The 23816-nt window shown below is 39.1% G+C and overlaps 1 protein-coding gene across 2 annotated transcripts in view; it reads left to right on the top strand.

The window, feature by feature from the left end:
* LOC112993673 (VPS10 domain-containing receptor SorCS1) overlaps positions 1-23816 on the top strand; it is a 315899-nt gene that overhangs the window by 121515 nt on the left and 170568 nt on the right. For both annotated transcript variants that reach the window (XM_064514196.1, XM_064514197.1), the window contains exon 3: positions 14417-14516. In XM_064514196.1, coding sequence (XP_064370266.1) covers positions 14417-14516 — 100 coding nt within the window. The remainder of the gene's footprint in view (positions 1-14416; positions 14517-23816) is intronic.

The raw sequence follows: 23816 nt of genomic DNA, 5'->3' as shown, positions 1-23816 counted from the left end.
TTTTGGGATGTAGAGTACTTCCATGCAGTACAAGGTAATGCTTCATAAATATATCCAGATAATCCCTTCTCTGAGCTAGGGGCTCAGTAGGATGCATTGCCCGCAGCCTGCAAGCAAACCTTAAGATGTTTTCTGTCAAGCATATGCTAAATTATTTCCTTTTTCACTGATGCCACTTGCTACCATAAAAATATAAGTAGGCATGTATAATATACACCACCATCTGCCCGCTGTCCAGTAGGGGACACATCAGCATGAACACATCCATCCTGGGTGAGTCCTGTGCTCTTGTAGTTGCGTGATTGTGTTAGCAGAGAGCAGTACGTCTGGAAGTGATGGATTCTGCTGGAGGCAGGCTGTGGTGTTGCATGTAAATTTAGGGGTTTACATGGCTTGTGTGGTCATGTGTAGGATTGGGGTTGAGAAGTGGATTTTTTTAGGGGACAGATGGTGTTCCTTAGAAAGAAAGAATCCTGAACTGGTTAGGGATAGGGTGCCGGGTACGGATGGTAGGCAAAGCGGGAAGTCAGTGTTTGGTGCAGAGACAGTGAACTAATTGGGATTAGATGTTTTTAGACTTGCCACCACATTAAACTCATCTATTTTAATTTATGCCAGTTTAGCTGAGAGGGTAAAAAAGGGAGAGAAGGGGGCTACTGTGATGTTTCAGAAAAGGCCATTAGGGATATATATATATATATATATATATATATATATATATATATATATATATATATATATATATATATAAAAAAAAAAAAACTCTACACAATTAAGAAAAGAGATCTGGCAGAAGTTGTTCAAGGTTGCATAAGATAAGTTACTGCCAATTACTGTTGTATTGCAATTACTATTTGTTTGCTAGTTAAATAGAACTGGCTTTTGGTGACTGAGGAATTCGTTCTTGTTGGTGAGCTGGAGAAGCTGAAATTTGCTGCCTTTCTAAGCACATTGAAAGATACACCTGCTTTAAGGGAGCTGGTGATGGCTGAGGATAATAGGTCTATTATGATAAGACAGAAGGATTTCTCAGGCTGAGTTCCTGTTAAAAGCATTATTTTAATGTCTGGATTGTATAATTAATGTCTTTGGGCACCCACAGCTTTGAAAAGACCTTTCTTATCATTTTAAATCTAAATAAATTAAAAATAGATGGCTTTGGGGAAAAATCTTTTGGTCCATTTTCTTTTATATTTTTTGAGGCACTTGTGTACAAGTTATGGGTAACAAATGGATATGACCCATCACTGAGAATTTCAGTATCAAGGAATCTTTTTAAACATTTCAATGTGTAGTTTGTTTTTCTCACAGACAGAAAAAATAATTAAGAATGTGTTTTTGTAAATGCTGAGCAAAATGGTAGCTTCATCTTGTACGAGATGTTTTTGATATGGAATTTACAGCTCAGCTTTAGCTGTGTTTCATCATTTACCAGTAACATAAAAGCAAGATACCATTTTATCTGTAGCAGGCACTGACTTTCAAAGATGACTTTCAAAAGCAAAGAACCAGAAGAGCTGAGCTCATTTCTAGACTATCAGCCCACTATTTCTCCACGCACAGATGCCAGTGAATCAGTTCTCTAATAGACTGAACACCTCACCTTGACCACATCTTGCTCTGTTCTTAATACATAGTATATTGCTGCTGACCATTTTTTTGCAGAGTGATGTGGAGCATGCATTCTCCTCAGGCCTAGGAAATTGTATTAATCTTCTGCTGTGTACTTTCATTTCATTTCCTGTAAAAATCCATCTTCTGCTACTGGAGCTGACCTAAGGTTAGATGTCAAGGGAACAAATTACTGGCACTTGCTTGATACCTCAAGAGTAGCTATAAATAGCAAGCTTTATAACCCTACTGATCCTTGATTCATAGTGATAAATATACTCCTACTGACCAAGAAAAAAGAGCTTTGTGGCTATGGGTGATGTATATACTATTTGAAGCTGACATAGAAATCGTATGGCTGTGTCACTTGGATGATTAAAAAAAAAAAACAAACAAAGCTGTATTTGCATGTTTTAAAGCAGTAATTAGTGACTCCTGGGTACAATAGTCTGCATCTTATCTCTCATATGGTTATTGCAAAGAACCCAAGGCTCAGACTAGCACAGCCTTTAAATCCAGCAGCAACAAATTATTTTTTTAAGGTTATGTGGTTGACTAGGTAACAGTCTAGCTAATACCTCAGCCTGATCGCTACTGGAATTTAGAACCGGTTGAAACCTTTTCAGTCGAGTAGTTTTCATCTGTGAAATGCAGCATTAGTCAGATAAATCTTTTGCAATATTTTAAAAGTGAAATCTTGAGAGAAAATGTTGAAGTAATTTGAAACTGGAAGTATTTGATTTTTCTCCTTTTTTTTATTTGCATTTTTTTCCTCTGGGGTGAAACCTAGACTGTACTATAGAATATTCAATTGAATGGATAATGATAATACTGGTACTAGTAGGACAAAACACTCAGAAGTGTTTTTTTTGACTTAATCTCTTTTTTCCCCCTGTATTTCTATTCTATCTAGATTTCAGAATTGTGATGGTTTGAATCAGGATAAAACCAGAATCTTCTCTGATGGAATCCCCTTCTATTGGGCAATTCTATCTTCCAACTAGCTTTAATACACATTTATGTGTGTAAGGCACTTTCTAGGCTGCTTTTAAAATGGTCCTTAGGAGTCAATGGAGTTACTCCATCATATCAGCTGAGAGTCTTGGACAATGGTTCTGAAAATGTCTTAGACTGTCTGGTCCTTTTAAGCTTTTCAGTGATTGGTTTGTACTGGCATGATGGAGCTAGGATTGCATATTGTGTTGCAAGTGCTTGGATGGTGCTAGCTGGGAAGTCTCTTTTGCAAGGCATGTTACTAAAAGCCAAAGAAGACCTGCAGTGTTCTTATAACACAATAAAATTCCTTGCTCTTAAGTGAAGATGTGCTAAAATAGTTGTCTGGATAATGTGACTATCTATGCAAACATAGCTCTGTTGAGCTACTATATCAAATGCTGTAACTGAGTTCAGTCTGCTGTGATATTTTTGTTTTGGTTTTTTTTTGGCCTGGCAAAAATTACCTTTGCAACAAACCTGCTACAATCTCAATGTTATCATAGGGGTGGGGAGCGCAGGACATGTATGATTGTCTTATCTCACTGATTAACAGAAAAGCTTCCTGCTGTTCTGCCCCCAAGCTACAAAATCCATTAACCACTCATTGAGGTGCCTGAAATTTATTCTGACCATTACCATCAATTAGAAGGCTAATAGTTGGAGGATTATTGGGCTACAATCCTAGCTATTTGTGTGATTTACAGCCAGACTGGGGTGGAGATGAGTAGATGCAACACTCAACCACTTTATAAGCAGGACCTTAGCAGTAATACTGCAGTGATGTCAGTGTGCCCAGTGAAAAACAAATGGCAAGGAAAATCATTAGTTTGTCAGGATTCTTTTAATTCAAACAGCATCTTTAAATTTAAATGTAAGGAAGAACAACTTGGGTCTGATTTAATATCCATCATAGCTAAGATGGGATTTTGTATTGATGACGTTATGGCCTTGAGTCAGCCTGGGCCCATGGGGACTAGCTTTATTCTGAGTTGCAGTGGTACCTAATGGAGAATGCTCTGTAGTTTGCTGACAAGGGTGGAAGTTTGCATCCTAGCCTGCAGACTTATTTTAAGGAACAAGTAAAGTGAGCAAGGAGACCTTCTGGGCTAATGCTCTTCCACCTGTAATCCACAAATTCTGAAAAAACCTCCAAAAAATCTCCCTAAGGTAACAAGGAGCAGCAAGTCTGTTGCCAGTAAAGTCACATTCCCTGCTTCAGGGCCTGCTCCTTCATTGAAAAGAATGCTGTGACTGTGAATGGAAAAATGTTGAAAAACAGTGCTCTAGACTTTGACAGGGAAGGAGAAAATGCTTGCAGTATATACATTCAGATGCACCAAGTGTAAATAGTATGTCAACTTCTGGTACATATAAATCAGTCTTAAAAAAACAAACAAACAAACAAAACCCACAGTGATCTGACCTGTGATAAAACAGAGTTACTGATCCTTTCCACTTGCATCCAAATGAAATGGCTCATAGAAAAACAGGAGAGACTGCACCAGTGTTTCAGCCAGAGCACAACCGGTACTATCCCCCTGAGTCCTTCACTGGACACGGTCAAGGCAAGGTCTCCCTGCAATGCCTCTGTTTCTCACTTTGTGCTTGCACTAGGCAGTGAGTTAGACTACATAGTGATTATGACTTCTAGCTCCCCTTCCCACTTCTTGGCTATTGCTCCTCCTTTCAGTGAGAGACTGCAGATGGGTCTTCCATGCCACAGGGAGAGAAAAAGCTGGGATGGAGATCTGAGGGAGAGCCCTGGAGAGTCAGCTGCATGGCTGCTGCTTGCACAGTGGAGGTGAAAACTAGTTTCTTCCACAGCTGCCTTGCCTTGCCTCTGGGGACAATGGCCAGTCTCACTTTCTAGGAGACTGGTAGCCAGGCAAAAAGGCAGTACATCCACAGTTATTTTGCCACCAGTGTAGTGCTTTGTCCTAGACATCCTGTCTCCTTTCCCAGAGCTAACCCTGCAGTGGCTTTTTAGCACAGCAGTGTTTGAAAGGGGTTCCTGAATGTAGCTATAGCCCCCAAAATGGGGTTGTCCACAGCAAATCCTAGATTTACAGTCAGTTTCTGCAAGTGATGCCTAGAAATCTTCTTCAGGCTAGGATGCAATTAAGGCTCTGTGTGTAATTTCTTGTATAAAAAGTTTGAAATTGTACACTTGAAAGAAAAATCTTCGTGTCTTGCATTCTGACAGCAAAGATTCTTCTGATTTCTTGGAAGCAGCTGCTTCTGAGCCAGGGAGATTTGATCACTGACGCTGCCTGTCTGGTTCCAGTTTTACAGTGGCGCAACTCCATAGGAAATACTTTGGATTTATATGAGGGAGTGATGAGGATCTGACCCCTGATCAGCAGGCAGTGGAAGATTGGGGCATCTGAGTATGGAATTTATGAACTGTCAGTGCCTTCTGTCCTTAGCCTGAAGGCAGGAGAAATCATTGTACAGTATAGTGAAAGGGGGATTATTGGTCAAATGAGATAGGACAGACATTATGTGAAATTAGAGAAGCAATCAAAGGGAAAAAATGTGACTCACTCCCATCTAATCCATATTTGACATTTTGTCCACTGAAGAATCTGATCTTCCTCTTTGTTTTGGGAATCCAACATTTGTGCTTCAATTTTTCTGAAGCCTGAAGGAAAAAGAGCTGATCTCCACAAGACAATGGACTGTTACTTGTGTTTAAAAAGTGGCAACAGAATCTGGTATTTGAAAAGCGAGAAAAAAGTCTTTTAAAAAAAAAAAAAAAAAAAAGGCAAAAAGCCCTTTAAGCCCCCCAGCTTGCAAGCACGAGATGCCTCTGGATTGTTAAACACAGTTTTGAAATGAGTTATGCTGCCCTGTGGCGAGTTCACTGAGATGTGAGGATCTGAAGAGACGTACAAGAGGATACATGTTTCACTAGAGCTGAGGCTGCTGGATATATCCATGTTGCTGCTCTGGCTTTTCTCCACTTTACTCTTTGCCAAGAAGATCTACACCACAAACTGGCTCTTTTTGAGACTTTAATTTCCAGTGAATTTACTAGGTGTTTCCAAGAGGCAGCGAGGTGAGCCACATGGACTAGTTTGCTCTGAGGGTTGCTTATCACAGACAATATGGGTGTGGTTGGTCTCCACCACAGAACATTGTGCTTAAGCAGAATAGATGTGAAATTAGCTTTTAGCAGTTCACGGAGGGAACAAGATTTGCTTCATAATAAGGACAGTGTAGACCATTCCAGGTGGAATCATTCTGATTTCTGATCAAGAGTGCCTAGGTCCTGTTCAGCATAATTTGGCTAGGTTTTCAGGTGATAACTAGCATTTACAGGGCCTAAAACTTTGTTTGGGCAATTGGAGAGACTTCTAAGTTTCTGCCAACTTTCAGTCCTGCCCCCTTTGTCTACATTCATGTGCAAATCGGATTATTAAAAGAATTCTCCTTCTCTTCCATCATTCAGTGGTGGCAAGCATTTCTGCTGCTTAATCCTGTGCACTGCAGTACTGAGTAGGTTTGCTCTTCGGCCTTGTTCAACTGAGAACACTCGCGTATTTTTTTGGTCGATTTAGTTTTCGTCTACCTCTTACCAATAGGTAAGAGCAAGAAATAAGCTGACCCTGATAACATGATTTATCTTTATCCTATACTACCTGTGTGTGCTTCCGCCCCCTCGCCCCCCCCTTCAGTAGAATGGTGCTGGTTTGCAATATTGCATCAGCTTGGGTGTCTGGAGCAATGAAAAGATTTGGTAAGGGCTAGGCCCTCTTCCTATTTAATTTCACACTCCCAGAAAAAGTTTTAGTGGCAGCCACTGCTCTATCTCAAGCAGGACAATTGCTGTCTCTTAAAAACTCATGAGGGAAAAGTCTTCCCCAAAGGGCATGACATAGAAAGTGAAGAAAGATAGGAAGACCAGCGCACCTACGCAACCTATTGGCTTGTATAGCTGGCAATATGTAACTCAGTGTCTTGTGTGCTTAGAGGGAATGTATCTCTTTAAATCTTTCTATCAGTTTACTTTGGGGAAGTGTCTTTAGTGCAGGGTTTTATCAAATACAGCTAAGTCCATTGCCTCCTCTTCAGGACTTCTAGCTGCCTGTTCAACTCACATGGAGATCTGTAGATCTCTAGCTTGGTTCCTGAAGGAAAAAACAAACCTTATGAGACCCTGTTCTCTATCCATCTGGAACATCCTCCACCTCCATCATCCCATGACCTATGAACCCACAGAGCAAATACTAGTTAAACTGAACAGAGGGCCTTGAAGCCTCAGACATACTGAACTACCACTTGTTTTCCTAAGCTTTCCAACTTGCAAAGGGTTTTGCTCTTCCTCTGCCTTGTGTGAGGTAAGAAATACCTGTTGCATGGAGAAAGGTGCTGCCTGGGGAAGCCACAATGATTGGGTTGTCCTGAAGCCCACCTGTGTCCTCAGCTCAGTACAGCCGAGATGACAACAGGAGCGTGGGCTGCTGTGAAACTATGACTGATAACTAGAGTTTACTTGGGCAGGTACAGATTTAGCCATATGGCTACAGATTCTGGCAGGCCCTTTACCGAAGGGATAGATGGTCATTACCTCAGATATCATACAGTCATGAGAAACAGCTACCCTGTGGAGAGAGAGGGAGAGATACTCTCTGCTTGGGTTCCTAATCTGAGTTACTAACATCCAGCTGAAATAGCAAAGGTAAATGAACCTAAATTATATTTCTTCAACCATTATTTTCAGGGGAAATAACTCATTGGGTCACTTGCAGTTAACACCCCCTTGCCTTCTTTGTTGCCCTTTCCCCACCACCCATTGCCTTTCTCTCTGATTTAGGTAAGATTTTGAATAAGTATCCAATCTAATGTATAAAGTCTGTATTGAATAATAAAACATGAGATGCTTTTCCTGCTTGTCACATCTTTAAATTATTTATAGCAATAATCAAGTGAATGATATTAAGCCAAAAATTGCAAGGAATTTGACAGTATATATTTCTGCTCATTTAGATTACTCCAAATAAAAGTTGATTAAAAAGGAGAAGAAGAAAATTGAATTAATTTAACTGATTATGCAGAGAAATGTCGATTTTAGTTTTCTATTATTGCTTTTAAATTTTTCCCCTGGCAAAAAGCCTTTCAAGCAATTTCTGTAGGTGAGAAACTTTATTTTGTGATGAGAAAACTCTTTCCATGAGGGGCGGGGGAATGCATTTCAGTAAAGCCATACAAAAATTTGTAACTTTATTTCTAGTAAAAACTGTAGTCACAACTTAAAGCAAGACATTTTCAAAATGGAACCTTAAATCTGTCTTTAAATCTACATTTAAACTATATTTAACTCTGTGTTTCTTCATTTTGGTGTTTATATTAAGGTTCTTCAATGCATATTTATACATGCAAAACCCCAGAAAATTTATGCTGTTGGGATGGAGTGGGAGGTTCCTGGAGCCTGAGGGGACTTGCATTTTGCCCTGTCACAGACTTCCTTGCAATGAAGGATAAGTTACTTTCTCAGGTTCCCCTCAGCTATAAAGTAATAACTCCCAGCCTGCTGAGGGCCTCACGAGGGGAAAAAAAAAATCATGAAATGTGTTCGTGTGGTGAGAAAGCAGTGTGGGTCCCTTGAGTTTCTGAAATCCTTTCTTTTTCCTTATCCTGGAGATGTCTTTAAAAGTTCATTTCAACCTGTTGGGCTTAATTTGAAATGTTTTCATGCAGTGACAGGAGCAGTGCTATTACAAACATTTTAAAAAGTGCTAATGAAGTCTGGGCTCTCACTGCTGTTTGGGCCACTTGGTTGAATTGCCCCCTTGAACCAAACTCTTCTGAAGACAAAAACTCTCTCAACCAGCTTTGCTGTAGCTTAATCACAACTTAAAGTGAGCTACAGCTCAAAATCAGCCAAGATCCATTAGCCCTGTGAGGAAGAGGAGGCCAGGAAGGCACAAGGGCACTGTAGGGCCAGTCCCTGCTGGAGAAAGGCCTTCAGCAGGGGCAGTATGGCCAGGACGAGAACTGATTCACTGCTGAGAGCCCCTGGCTGCTCAGTTGGATACAGATGTCTTAAATAGCCTGTCTTCTGCCTTAAAAAGCCTGTAGGGAAAACTTCCCAAAGTTTCCACCCTGCTAAGCTGGACCTGTGTGGGGGTGGGCAACAGCAGCTGCTCGGAGTGCAACACCAGGGAAGAAACAGGTACAAATGGGGGCCCAGGCTGCTTGCTCCATGGAAACAGTGCCCAAGCAGAGTCCAAGGACACAGCTTTCACGGGGTTTACATCCACTCTCACAGTTGCTCTTAAAAGTGGAAACACAACTTCCCTCAATGTATCTCGGTCTCAGCGCTAGGCAAATGGTTCCTGTTGGGAACAGGCAGAGCCTCTGGGAAGTGCTTAAAGAGTTAGTGAGAAACTCAGCCAGTGGCTCGAGGCATTCAGGTGAGACAAGGTAATCCTTTGTAAAACAAGAGTAACACTATAGAGATAAAACTTGGGGGGTGGGGGTGGAAATCAGCTCTATTCTAAACTGAGATCAGGCATTGCCTTCTGGAAAAAATACCAGAGTTATACCAGAAGGAGTTAAAACAGGCACCAAGTAAAAAGTGATATCTATCAGTGGCTTGTGAAAGGCTTAATAAGAAAAAACATCTGAACTTAAATGGTTAGCTGTTGAAGAAGACTTTGATGTTATTAGCTTTTGTGAAGCATGGTAGAATGATAAAAATCAATGGGAAACTTTAGTCATTAGCTATAAAACGACGGAGGGAAAGAGTTTCAATTTCAGTGATGTGGGAATAGCACCTCAGCCTGGAGAGATTCCTAGAAAGAAAGAATGCAAATGTCAAGGCTTTTACAGTAGAGTTTACGAACATTTGACATCAGACATAGGAATATAAATGTGCTCCGAAATTATCAGCTCCAGTATTTTTCATGTTAAGACATGGAAGATCATTTTTTTTAATGTCTTAATTATTCCTTTATTCAAAATTTTACTCAGTGAAAGCCTTTTACAAGTGCAGCTTGCCACACTATGGTTCTGCCTTTCACAAGTGACCCCAAAAATCTGTTCCTGCAGAGATTAGTGTGGTGATGACTGGCAAATCTTGTGCCCAGCTGGCCAGTGAGATTTGGCACATGGCAAACCTAGTTACACAGGAGGTTAGAACAGACAGTCTAATAATCATTGCTGATTCTTACTCAAAATACTTGACTCTTGCTGGGGGTGAATTCATGTGCAGAAGGAGAAGCTAGCTAGAGCCCCTCTGTTTGCCCCACTCCTGGTCCTGCTGGGTGGCCCTGCTTTGCTGCTCCCTAACTACATTGCAGGTGCTCCTAGTCCTGCTTCCCGGGGTTGACTGCCACTTGGAGAGCAGGTAGAGCAGCACTTTGAACTGTGGAAGGAGGAGGGTGAGGACATGATATGAAAGACAATCTTCATGTTAGGGGGGAAAAGAAAAGTCATGTCAGTGTATGAAAACTAGGCATAACTGGTAGCAAAAGAACAAAAACATAATTGCTGTCAATTAAAGTTATTGCTTTTTAATAATACGAGTTATAAGGAATTTTGTATGTTAACGTATGCCTTTTATGAGAAGGCTGTGCTCTCACAGGCAAAAGAGATGATATTGTATAGCTTAAAGTCTAGATGTAATATTTTTCTTTTTTCTTGTGAGATTGTTCCAGAAAGATCATCTTGGAGGAGGAAAAAAAAAAAAAACTTTGACCAACCTTAAGCATTGTTTGATATATATTTTCTTTTTCTTGTCTTCATCAGCTTAGGTAAAATAAGTACAGACAACCTTAATTTGTAAGAAAGGAAAGCAAAAAAAGCAACTTGCTAGAAAATTTATTTAATCTATACATTCAAACTGACAGTCCTCTGGATTTCAATCTGCAGTTCTTAAGAAAGAAGATAATTTCCATAGGGTTCATGTTACTGGTTGATTCAGGCTGCCTATTATAGTTTTGAAATATTGGTAGGAATGGATTGAGATATATTCATGACAGTAGGTGGACTAATGGAATTCAGTGACTTTATTTAAAATGTGCAGAAGTTTATTATAATACTGTAATAGAAATGTCATTTACCCTGATGGCAGGAGAGGGAAAAGCCTTGTCAATGAATAATAATGAAGCTATTTAAATGTCAACTTTCTTGCAAACAGTTTGCAAAATATAAATTATTCTAGATATTTTTAGTCTAGTTTTGTTTTAATTTATTGCACAGGCAAGTTTAGTTTCACTCCCACAATTTTTTATTTTTTATACTGCCAAATGAACTGGTCATAATTAAAATGTTTATCTTGGGTGTTAGCAGAAAACAGTCTGATTTACACACAAAGTAGGGGGGTTTGATTCTGAGCAGTTACTGGTAAAATTGGGGACTGATTTAATGGAAGTAATTACAACTAAGATGGTGGAACAAGCGTGAAATTATCAGAATCAAGCTCTTTCTGAATATTACACTTTTTATCTATTTATTAACTATTTGTCAACTGAATTTCAGTAACATCCACAATGTGCTAACACATTAAAAAAAAAAATGTTTAGTTAGACTGTCACAGATCTTTCAGCTCTCTCTGTGGACCTTTTTATTTCATATGTAAGTGAGCTTATTTGGATTTAGCCTGTGACTGTTCCCAGTCAAATCAAAACAAATCAACCTAAAGGTTCTGAAATTGAAACGGAACTAATTACACAGAGATTTAAATGTGTGTTTAAACATGTTCAAAGACAACACCCCCCCCACCCCCAAAACTAGTCTGAGAAACCATTGCAACATGTATGCCTACCCAAGACCTAATAAAATAGACTTACTGTTCATGTAGTTATGTACAGTTATTTCAGTAGCTGTGGCATTTCAGCAGAAGGTTCAGAAGTTATAGAGCTTCACCTCTGTGTTTTCAGCTCTGTAGGTCCTGCGTTTAGTCCTTTCAGGTGATTTAGCCAGATACCTGCTTGCTCTAATCATTTTACACAGATGCACTGAAATTAGGATCTCTGCAGAGCTTCAGAGAAGCAGCCTGCCACACATGGTGGGAGCTGTGGGTTGATATGATTCTGTTCCCCTTTAGATAACTGGGTTTGAATTTGGTGATCTGACACTGTCATTACTACCTACACCCTACTGATATACATGTCTTTTAAACACTTCCAGGTTAGGGTAGCTTCCTTAATCACCAAAGGGCTGGTAAGTTTTTAGGGGACAGGAGTCTCATGCTGTTTTGTATACACATTTAATAAGAAAAAATGAAGAGCTCATTATCTAGCCTGCCAATTGATGCCTGTTTATATGTAATAAGAATACGATGAACCCAGGTTGGTGATATCCCCGGGTTATACCCATTGGTGGCTTCAGGTGTGCTCAGCATTTCATCCGATAGGATCCTTTCATTTCACTGCTCCGTGTGTGTGTATCTATAACTATTTCCTAGTGTTAAAGTACTTCTGTGGTCCCATCTGCTATTGTATAACATTTATTCCCCTATTAAAACCAAGGGTAATTATAAAGTGGTGTGAGAGAAACAGCAGCTTGCAGCTGGGCAGGTAAAAGGACTGGTTATTAGTAATTTTGAACAGAGTGATGAGAGTAAGATCAAACAGTAGCTCCTTTGATCACTTGCATATTTGTTCAACTGCATGTTTTTCCAAGCTTTCCGATCTTTCTGTTGCTTTTATGGATGTTGACAGAAGCACTCTCTTCCATCTGTAGATAACATTACCTGTAAATAAAACCATGAATGCAAAATAATTGCCTGGAGATTTAAAGTAAAAAATAGCTGGCAATTCTGACTAAGAGTATGATTTGCAATAGGCTTGCAACATCTGTTTGGCTGTGTTGTGATGGGGGTGCTGGGTTTTTTCTTTAACAACTTCAAACAACAGGATTTGAGTCAAACTTTCATCACTCATACCCCCTTTGAAGGCGCCCATTTTGAAATCAGTATCATTGGTTAGAAGCTGCATTACTTCATTAACATATTTTTTCCTAATATCATGGGTCAGGTTCAGTCCTTACACTCTTTACATTTCTTTGAGTTAAATTTCTTAAAGGATGGCTTTTTTTTTTTTTTTTGATGCATAATGTAAGAGAAATACTAATCTAAATGTATACAGAAGTCTTGACTTGTGAGAAGGCAGTGGGATGAGGTGGCCAGGGTAACCAAAGTGAACTAGCAGTCCTTGGTAAAGCGAGGTTCAGCTCCCTCTGTGTGGCTCCCATCACCTAAACACTGGAACATCTCTGAAACATTGAGTAATAGAAATAACTGTAACAGTATCCTTCTTCTCAGGCTACTGAGGAAATGGCTTAGTTAGTTTGTATGCTCTCAAGAGAAATGACCTTATAAAGGGGAAGATCAATGAGTAAATAAGAATTTGATATTCGTGTTCTAACCAAGAAAGGTCACATACACATGCATATGTTTGTTGGAGGGGGGCAGGAAAAAAACGGAGTCTGGATCTGTAGGCCAGCAATTATACAACCAGGACAGACACCTGGATTTGCTTTGATAAAGTTCCTGAATAGAAAGACTTAACTTTAATCCAAAATGACATTTTGATGTAATCCATTTTAATGGGTGAAAAAATAAGCTTTGTTGTTGTTTGTTCATGTGCTGACTGAATCTGAAAAATTCTGAAAATCTGAAATCCCGGAAGCTATGACATGAATGTAGTCATCTGTAGGTGTGGAACCTGATCCAAAATCCTAATCCAAAAAAGGGGATTTTTGGTATATATTAAGTGCCTTGAATACCTCTGTGGATTTGGCAGTTGTTTCCTAGGTAGAAGGACAGAACCTGGAAATTATGGCTGTCTGTGGATGGCTTTGGAAAGACTGGGCTTTGCAGTAATTAGCAGAAGGAGAATTTGTGCTACTGCTTGCAAGAGAAATTCCTTGTTGACTTGTTCGTACATTTTTAATGTCAAGGTAGAGTTTTATTATCCGGAAGTATATGTTACACTTCAAAATGTTTTTTTATCCAGATAGGTGTCATTTTTCTACAATTTATGGATACCAATTGTGCTAGGTTTGGGCTGATTATCTAAATCCCCTGGTTATTAGTACATAATTCAGGCAAACAAGAGCTGCTTAATGAACAAGACCTCTGCTGATAATTGATCTCAATTGCAGTCAAGTGTTAGAGTAGATGTTACGGGAACTTTATACAGTCTTGTTCTCTTTTTTTGTTACCCCTGAAGAGATGTAGTCAGTGTCTCTACAGGCAATGCTGATATCAGAAATGTATTATTTTCTCTACTGAATGATGGTGTTAAAGCAAGACAAAACCACGTTTGTCCGTACAGTCTGTTGGTCCGCGTGACAAAGCCATTTAAATTGTAATGCTCATGTAGTTTGGTTTTTCACAAGGACATCAATGTTTTTCACAGAGAAATGAACTTGGCTGAAGCAGCTACAATGGGATATGCTGAGAAAAGACTTGATATTTTTACAAAAATTTAGTCTAAGCTTGGAGTATACAATGAAATGATAACTTTAGCCCCTTGCTGTCTGCTATTTTATATTTATGATAATCGTTATCATCTCCTACATGCAGAATTTAACATTTCTTATTATACAGGTTTATTTTAAAGTGCTTTGGGAAGATGCTGGTTTAATTTTTCCTAATCTAATTTAAATGCAAATGATAAGCACTCACATGATGCTGTGTGTATATAATTAAATATCATTATATACTACATGAATCATTCAAAAAGCTCTAGAGAGCTATTCTGCTATGTAAAACATGACTTACATTGAAAAGCAGCCAAGTGACTTGTGCTTTTGTGATTAAGTGTTTGTACTTATGAAATCTCTCTTTGAATTATAGGTCAACAGATTATGGGACAACATATGAGAAACTGAATGATAAAGTTGGCCTGAAGACTATTTTGAGCTACTTGTACGTTTGTCCGACAAACAAACGTAAGGTAAGCGATAATGTAGCTGGTTTGTTTTGACTTTATGATGGGACTTCTGTCCCACTCATCTCTGTCCATTTCTTCAATATCTATTACTATTTAGAGTGAGAAAATTTCTCTTCAAGAAATATGTCACTTCATCAAAATATAAACTACTCTGTACCACCTGGAAGTCTCCTTTTGAGGATGTATATTAGCAAAAGATGGCCATGGAATGGATGGGCATAATAGGTATCATGAATCTGATTGTTTGCTTACCTTTTGGCTGGCGATTGTTTTGCTGTTTGGAAGAGAGACACACTCATTAAAACAATAGAAATGCATCTATAGCATCCAGATTGTATGTAACTTTATTTGTCTTTTAAGTGCTCCCAGTAGTGAACTGAATAGGATTTAACAAAATCCTGCAGAGAAAATGCCTTCCAAAGCCCAGAAGGTTTTAATCATGCAAGCACCCTGCTGAGTAACAATTTACCAAGAATTTAGAATGCTGACATATTTGTAAAAGGTAGTTAATACCTTCTTTCACATATATTTTGACTATATTTTTGTAATGCAGAGGTATGTAATAAGAAGAGTTGAAGCACTGTTCTTGATGATGATAAAGACTTATATTGTCACATGTGGACGTGCCTGTAAAAGTGATGTTGTTTAAAGACTTGCCCTCACATGCTCAGTTAAGAAAGGATTTAACTGTCTTGTTTAGTGGTAGGCAATTATTACTACTGATGTTTTGATGTGAACACTAAATAGTAGTTTAAATCATCCAGAAATTACTGATGATTTCATTTCAAATTTCCCAATATGTTGGTCCAAAAGAAAAGAATGAAAAAATCAAAGCAAGATTAAATAAAGTGGTGGTGACATCCTCTTCCTCTTGACTCATTAGTTGTGAGGTTACAGCACCTGCTCAGCATGAGAAAGGTCCAAATCCAGCTCTTTGCTCTACTGGGTTCGTGTGAACCTGGCTAGATTAGTTCCCTCTCTTTCCATTTTTGGTCACAGGGGATAGATATTTGAGTGTTCCAGGCAAAAGTGAATTTCATCAATAGAAAATGCTAGCGAAGACTGACCTCCGAAGGAGACTGTATATCTGGACAGCTGAGGTTACTATTGGTGCTGTTTTCATTACACTGAAACACTTACGTATTCTTTAAGACAGACTGTGAAAGGAAAAAGGACCTGTCCTAACCAGAGAGGACAGTGCTTAGCTTTATTCTGTTGTAGTTCATATTTAGCTTTTTTTTTTTTTTTTTAACACAGAAGAAAGGAGTACTTCTAGGCATGAATCATTAGACCTATTAAGAAGTTGACCTTAGGATGAGACAAATCATGTCCTAGTGTCACCTACCTTTTTCCCAGTTGTCCATAAAGGCAGTCAATACCACTAGCTGAGGTTTAGACAAGTGGCAGGATACAGCGGATTCCTCCCTGAGTCTGCAGACAATGTTGTGTTCATAGCCAAGGAACCTTTTGCTGATGTTCAAGGACTCTTTTCCTTCTCCAGATAATTTGCAAACACTGGAACATAAAACCAGAGTGACTTTTGGCATTGCATATTTCACTTTGTTGCAACAACAGGCAGCTGCTTTATATGGTCCTAATGAGACACCTTTCAAATGCTCTCTTCGTCATATTATGATTTAAGGGCTTGTAGCTATGGTATTACAATGCTTTCCTATTTCGATGAATTTGGTTTTTGCTGGAAGAACATCAGGGAAAGAAAAGAAATTGGCTGCCACTGTTTTAATGACAACTGATTGATTCCTCATACCTACCTAAATTGCTATGACTATGCAAGCCTGGAAAAAGGCTGAGGCATGGAGAGGTGAATGAAGTCCTGATTATTTACAAAAAAAAAGTGCTCAAGTGTCCTGATGAAAGTCAGGCTAAATTGGTCCCTAGTTAGCAGCTGCTTGTTTTGCTGCATTTGTTTCTCACTAGTCACTTGATGGTACTAGAGCAAGTCACAAGGTCACAGAAACAGAAAAATGAGAGACAAGTTAAACAATTTTCTGGAGTTTTTCCTCAAACAGATGTTTCTAGCTATCATATCCTCCTTGTCACACACCTTATTTAGTTAATGAAAATAAACCCCTTTTCCACTTTTAACCATTAAGAAAGCTAAATCTATCTTTTTGTTTTCTCTTACGTATTTACTAAGCATCTCTCTACTACTACAGGTAATACAGTGGGATGTAATTTTTGTTAACTGTAGGTCCCTTTTCCCAAAGTAACAACCTTTTTAAGTTAAAAGCAACCTTCACCCTTCCTTCCCCTTCCAAAGAAAAACCCCACAACAAGAAGAAACCCCACCTGGCTCTGCTGTTGTAAATTCTAACCAGTGACAGTAGTCTTAAAGGGTAACTTTGATAATTTCCTGTACCTGCAATTCAAATCACATCATTTCTAGCAAAGCGTCTAGACCTAATTTATTGCTGCTTGCATTTTTGCAAACTTAAGTTACCTCTGCATGGTCAAAATCCCACAAAAGTTTAATAGATTGAAACTGAATACAGGGTTTTAGAAAAGGGTTATGGATGACTTCTTTGCTTTCTTAATCCTTTTATCAGAGAAGTAACCTCAGCTACTTAAAATAGAGATTTTATAGCTAAATGCAAGCAAAAGGAAAACTTAGTTCCAGATATGAGGCTTTCCATTGCCTTTGAAAATCTGATTTCAAAACAGGACAGTAAAGGTCTTTGCACTGGTCAGAAAATCAATAAAGTTGACATTGCAGTACATTTGGCCACCATTGCTTCCTGTCATGATTTATTTGTTTTTGTGCCAAAACATGTATTTTATACATAGAGAAAGGACATGTTTAACTAAATTTCTAGAGCTCAGGTGTCCTTTGAACTTTAAGCAGTATTTTTGAGGGGAAAAAGAAAATGAATGTGGAATAACAGGACATGTACACAGCTCAAGGCCACATAGTGCTTTTCCCTCCATGGCTACGTCTGCCTGTGGCAGTTTCTGTCATGCAGTCTCGGGGAGGATGCACACAAATCGCTAGGGAATTTGGAGATGTCTTTATTTCATGATGTCTAATTTGCCATGCTTTGGAAGGGAACGTAACAATAGAGTGAGAGTGTGCAGTTCTTGTAAATATAAATGTTCTGCTTCTATGGTGGAGGGAACTATGCTGCTGTGCATATCATAGCACTGGGGCCATTTATCTTGTGTTACAGTTGCTGGATATTCTACCTTTTATAAGATAATCTGTACCCCAAACCCCACCCCTTGAGTATCCAGATCTCCTGTTTTGGTATGTGTGTGTAAGGAGGGCAAGAGCTGGAATGAGGGTCTGGAGACCCGTGGCAATCTTGTACCATCACCCTCCCCACTGTGTTCAGGACAGGAACTAGTTCTTAGTCCAAACCACAATCACATTCATAGTAAAGAGAAGTTACAGCAGAGACCCTGAGAAACTGGGAGTATAATACCAAAATGAACCAAAGCTTTTTATTCCGAAGCCTGATGTCAGCCTGAAAATTACTGGAGAAATAGTACACTTCTGGACAATCCTCATCTTGCCTTTCTCAGTTAAGGGTTATAGTATTGCTTGGATTCAGTTGCCAAACAAGGCAGAAAACAGAACTGATAGTATGATGATAGGGCTTGAGTGTAAGTGGAGAGATGGTAGAGGCTGCAGCTGGTACATAAAGAAGATATGAAGCTTTTCACTAGAAGCAAAAGGATGAAATTAACAGATCACTCAAATGTCCTTCAGATTTGAGGTCTGAAAAATTCATCTTGTGGCACAGAAACTGCAGTGCAGAGGGTTTACTGTGTAATCGTGCCTGATGTTTGTTGGGGAATAATACTGTTCTCTAGAGAAACACTGTTGTCATCTTAGAAGTGGGTTTTAGCTGGGCAGAATCTGTATGAACCCTTAGCTATTGTGGCACAGAGAAACCTAAGTGGAAGCTATGGGTTTTGCAAATAAGTTGAGCCAACTTAAGTGCAGGCTGGCTCTGAAAATCCTTCACCACATCTGGCTGCGCCTTCTTCCCTCCCACGTACTGCTGCTATTGTTTGGGTAGCCATCTGGTGAGCTGCATCAGGGACTAATCTGCCTGCAAACTAATCCCTTTCCGACTCAAAACGAACAGACAAAAGGAAAAATCTTTCAGGTGGAAGGGTGGAACTGCCTGTTCTGGCAGTAGACTTCACTGAAGTTGGCCTGCAGTCAGTATGGGACTGCGCCAGAGGAAAGCTGCAGCACCTGCCATGAGAGGACCTTAGCAAAGGTCAAAGATTGAGTTTTCCAAAACTTACTTCATCAGGAGCAAAATTAGGCCAGCAACAAGAGCTTTTGGAGGCCTTGCTTATGCTGTGTGTTTCAGTATAACATCAGGTTGTTCTTCCAATATATGTTTAACTTTAAGCATACAGCTAGCCCCCAAGGTTAAGAGAGCATGGGGAAGTGTGTGGAGCTGTGTGATATTTCCACACTAAAAAAATTCTTTCCTAGGGAAAGCACAAGTACTAGAAACTCAGGGTCTTTATCATATCTGCTGTGGAATGGAAAGCATGAAGGGAAAAATACTTACAAATTTTGCCACTAAGAACATTTTAGCAAAAACCTCTGGATCTCAAGAGCCTATCTCTTTTTTCTTTTTGCAGTCAAGTAATTCACCCTCTAAAATTCTGATAACACTATAAGAAGTCCTAGTTATTCTAAAAGTAGCAGCTTGTGGGCCAGGTTGGGAGCTGCAGGCTGCTTTGCTTCCCCCCCCCCCCCTTGTAAGTCTCTACTCCTCTAAAATCTATGAATTTTACAAACCTTGCACTCTGTGTGAGAAGGGTTTATGCACTGCTGCTGTTAATACTGAGCAAATGCTAACAGCGTTTTCCCTAAATGTTTGTTATACATGGTAAGTGATTTTTTTTCTCTGGCTGCACCCTCAGTCTTCAATGTTCTCTGTTCCACAAGGTTTTCCTTAGCGGAGAAACAGAGGCTTCTCCAAAGGTGGAAAAGAAATGGTGTGTTTGTAATCTTAAGGTTATTGGACAAGAGACCTTGTTACAACAGTGTTTCAGTAATGGGGTCAGCATAAATTAACAGTAAGCACTTGCAGTGGCCTTAATCAAAAAAAAAAAAAAAAAAAAAAAACACTTTTAGCACATGCTTAACTTTTAGGAATAATCCCATTGAAACAGGAGGTAACAGCTGAGCTTTGCTCCAGTCAAGACTGATTGCTTCCAGTGAGGAAACCAAGTATATCCTGTACATAATCTTGTCTCTTCCTTGCAAAGCAGTACAGTTGGAACAATGAACTGTAGAATGCATGTAATTGGATTTATTCAATTAATAATTTGTTCATGAATTTCTGATGATTTTCACTTTCTGGAAAAGAACTAACAGCAATGTGTGTTGAATAAATGATTTGCTACAATTTATTTGCTCTTTCTAGAAAAAAAAATATACAGAATATGCAGAGCTTCTTACTGTCTGTGAATGCCAATTTTCTTCTAAAAGCTTCCATGTTCCAACTCTTGTCTCTTTACTCAAGAAAACTGAATCCTTTACCCAGACATTGCAAGTAATGTATTACAAAAAGTTGTTTTTGGAAGTAAAGATGAGAAAGCCGTTATTAACAGTTTAAACTGCTGATCTATTGCTGTTGCTTGGTACTGTTCTGAATTACAGCTGTTCTTCAGGAAATTACAGAAAATGGTAATATAGTATTATAGCCATGTATAAACCCTGACAATAAGAGATGTGAAAGACCTGTTTATTAGTATTCTCTCATCTCACTGAATTACTGTGCTGTCGGGCTGTATGACTGATGACACAGACTAGGGGAAAAAACACCTGAACACATGGATCTTTCCAAAGACATAGCCTGTTGAGTTGTCAACCAGTCTCCATAAGAGAAAATCCCTGATGTGCGATAGATACCTGGGCTTATGTGTGTCAGCACTGGTTATTTGTTAGATGCGTACAGTCTTTTGTGAGGGAAAGTAAAATGATTTAAAGGTGTTCACCTGAAGAAAGAGTGCTTGGGAATAAGACAGTGGTGGATTAAAGAAAAATAAAAAAATCCCAGCTGAGGTCTTGAATCCCTTCTTTTGCAATATTTTGGCATTCAGTTTTATGCAAACTTGCACATGCTAATGTTTAGCATCTTTATAAAACCCTTTCAAATAGGTTCCTCTTTAGCATTGCATGGAAAATCATACACCTGGGAAAATGAAAACTGGATAGTCGGGTGGTGGTGGGGACTTTACAATTGGTTTGCTAGAGTTTTTGTTTGACTCAAAAAACCCTGCTGGCTAATTTAGACACTGTATCCTTGTACACAGCACACTGTTCTTTGCAAAGAGCCAGTTTCTGTAGCCCCTTGTTCCTATTTTCAGAATGCCTTGTATCTGTGTATCTCCAGTTAATTAATAAAATGCTGAGTGATAGTATATACCAGCCACTTTTATGCTATTAATAGGACTGGTGCATCTCATCAGATTTTATTTCCTGTGGGTTTCAATTTTTGTGTTTTTTTGTTTGTTTTTGTCTCCCCATTTCTTTCTGCAGGCCTGCCTTGAATTTTCCCTTTATTCCTCCAACTGTTTGGATTTTAATTGCTGCTCAGTACAATGTCCTTTTTTTTCCTCTCTCTCTAAAGATGAATGGATTACAGATGCCTTCCTCTTCTTTTATATTTAGTGGTCACGATTAACACCTTTATCACAGCATGTTAGGCACTGTCCTGCTGTGTATGTAGCTCCAAGATAGCAGGTATTTATTGTAAATATAGTTGCATGGGTTTCAATCCTGGCTAGATCCCTAACTACTTCAAATTCATTTCTATTAATGAATTTTAAATGAAAGGAATGGGGGCCAGCCTTCTTTCTAGCATGAAAAGAAAAAAAAAAGTTTTTATCTTTCAGTCAAGGCAGGACAATATTAACCCGTATTAACTTGTAGGGGAATGTTTCAGTGCTAATTTGTTTCCTGTGATATTGGAGCGGCTCATTTGCCTTTGAGAAGTTCTGGTTTTGGAATGTAAACTGCACAGCTGTATAAAGGATTAAACCCCAACCTACATGCTTGATACTGGCCTTCTGTACCCAGCTGCAGTCTGCTCCCCTGAGATTTGGGGGAAAGCATCTTTGTCTATAGAGATGAACAGCTCCACATGATTGGTATTTCTTTAGAAGCCGTTACCCTTAGTTGCTGAAATTAGATTAGGATCACTACTCAGAAGCTTGTCTCTGGCCTGTCTCACCATAGAAGTTTTTGGAAGTCTGATGTGATGGCAGCTCTGGATTCTGCATTCAGGGAAAGCCAGTTCTTTCTCCTTGTAGGCCTTAATAAACCTTAGTGCGAAGACTATCAGTTTATTTCAGAGAGGTTGAGCTGGAGCCCAGCAGAGGTCAAAGCACACCTCACTACAGACTGAGCCAAATCCTGTGGCTTTCATGGGACTGCATCCTTAGCAAATTCGGCACGGTGGGAGACCTAGGGTCTGTGGTCAATCAGTCATGCCAATAGCCCAAAGTACTCTTGCAGTCTGCTCTTGTAATGATAAAATCAATTATTCTGTTGCTCTCCTCTATTCATTTGGAAGGAAAGGTCCTTGTTAGCTGGAGGCCATGACTGCAGCCTTCAAAGAGACAGTCATAAGAGACCTAAAATGCATTGTCTCACAGATGTAAACATTTTTTTAATGACTTAGTGCCCAGGAGATTTCAAGGAGTTGTTTAAGGAAGGCCTTTTATTACCTTTTGAAGGGAAGGAACCGCCTTGTGCTGAAGAGTTTTGCAGCTTGAAACAAAACCTACATCAAATGAAAAATTTTGTGTATGATAAACCCCATAAAACAGAAATATACGTGAAGAAGCCCCCTGAATTTACTTAAATATCTCCTAGGCTATGAGTGTGGATAATGATTTTCGATAGCCCCATCCTTTTCTTCACAGAGCATTTTGGAGGGAAGGTGTCAGAGTGGAGGGATTGCTTGTTTTTATCATTCTATTGATGATAATCATTCTGCTGATCTGATGGACTGTTTGGGTTAGATAGGAATATATCTTCCTTTTCCAATGGTTTTCTCCAGCATTGGTATTCTTCCTCACTCAATCTTTTCTCAAAGGACAACTGTCTAAATATCTTTCATTCAGGCAGTTTTGGCTTAAGATTTCATCTCCTGATCAGAAGGAGAGCTGGAGTGCTGAACTTATTGGGGTCAGAATTATGGTCGTGGCCTGCAGGGACAGTCCAATTGATTTCTAACAAACTGACGCTATAGAAATGTAACAGGTCACTACCTGCAGGAAAACGTCTCGCTCCCAGATTAAGAAGTATTTCATATTCTGCAGTTCAGAAAGGGTAATGGAGTAAATCTACTGCACTTACAAGCTGCTGTAATGTTGTTGTTTTCAATGAAGCTAATCCAAATAAGATATTTTTTGTGGAAACTCGGTGGTCACCAGACAGTCTTATACTCATCTGATAATGCATATGATACACTTTTCACTTCTGCTTGTGATGTCTTTATATTCAAAACTAATGTTTATGCCTGTGCACCAGAGGCTCACTACAGACTGGGGATTGATTTCCATCTCAAAAGATTGATTTTTCAGGTTCTCCCCCCCACCCCCAAATGAATTATGCTTATGCCTTTTGATAAATGTTTTTTAAGCATTGGAGATGGATTGTTGTTAAAGCAGGAACGATAAAACTTGAAAGCATTTATGAAAAGGATAAAGCCAAAATTTTTTATTCTCGATTTAAGAAGGTAGATTGCTGCTTATACCTATTGGATGTGGTCTGAAGCAGCTGCAAATCAGTAGAGTTTCACTGGAGTCTGCGAAGCTTTGTACAGTGGCAGTAACTGAAGAACTGGCCCTGTATTGTTGGCTTTTAATACTGAGCTCATGGGAAAACAATAATTAACAAGCAACTTGATCCATGCTAACAAAGTGAAGGTGAAGTCCTATCTTTCAAAGTGAATATTCTGAGTTTTGAAGTGTCTGGCAGCATTCAGTACCAAACTTTCTGATTCATGCCTATAGTATATGACAGCCCTCACAATAGCCATTAAACTCAAAGCCCTTGCCTTTATTCTGCATCCATATCTCTTGGATATGAAGTGAAATCAAAGGCTATTTATTCTACTGCTGCTCTTGTAAAGCTATCAAAAATAGTGGCAGTTTTGACATTTTCCCGCTCAAAGTAGTACTACAGTATGCCCTTGTATATCACAGAAGTCTCCAAGGACACACACTGAATGTTGAAAGTAATGATAGAGAAGTATTAGCCATGGAATTTGGTTTTAGATCTAAGATTCACCCAAACCGAGG

Source organism: Dromaius novaehollandiae, chromosome 6 (assembly GCF_036370855.1).
Source record: "Dromaius novaehollandiae isolate bDroNov1 chromosome 6, bDroNov1.hap1, whole genome shotgun sequence".
NCBI lineage: Eukaryota > Metazoa > Chordata > Aves > Casuariiformes > Dromaiidae > Dromaius > Dromaius novaehollandiae.
Note: the sequence above shows the minus strand (reverse complement) of the source record. Positions and strands in the feature narration are given on the sequence as shown.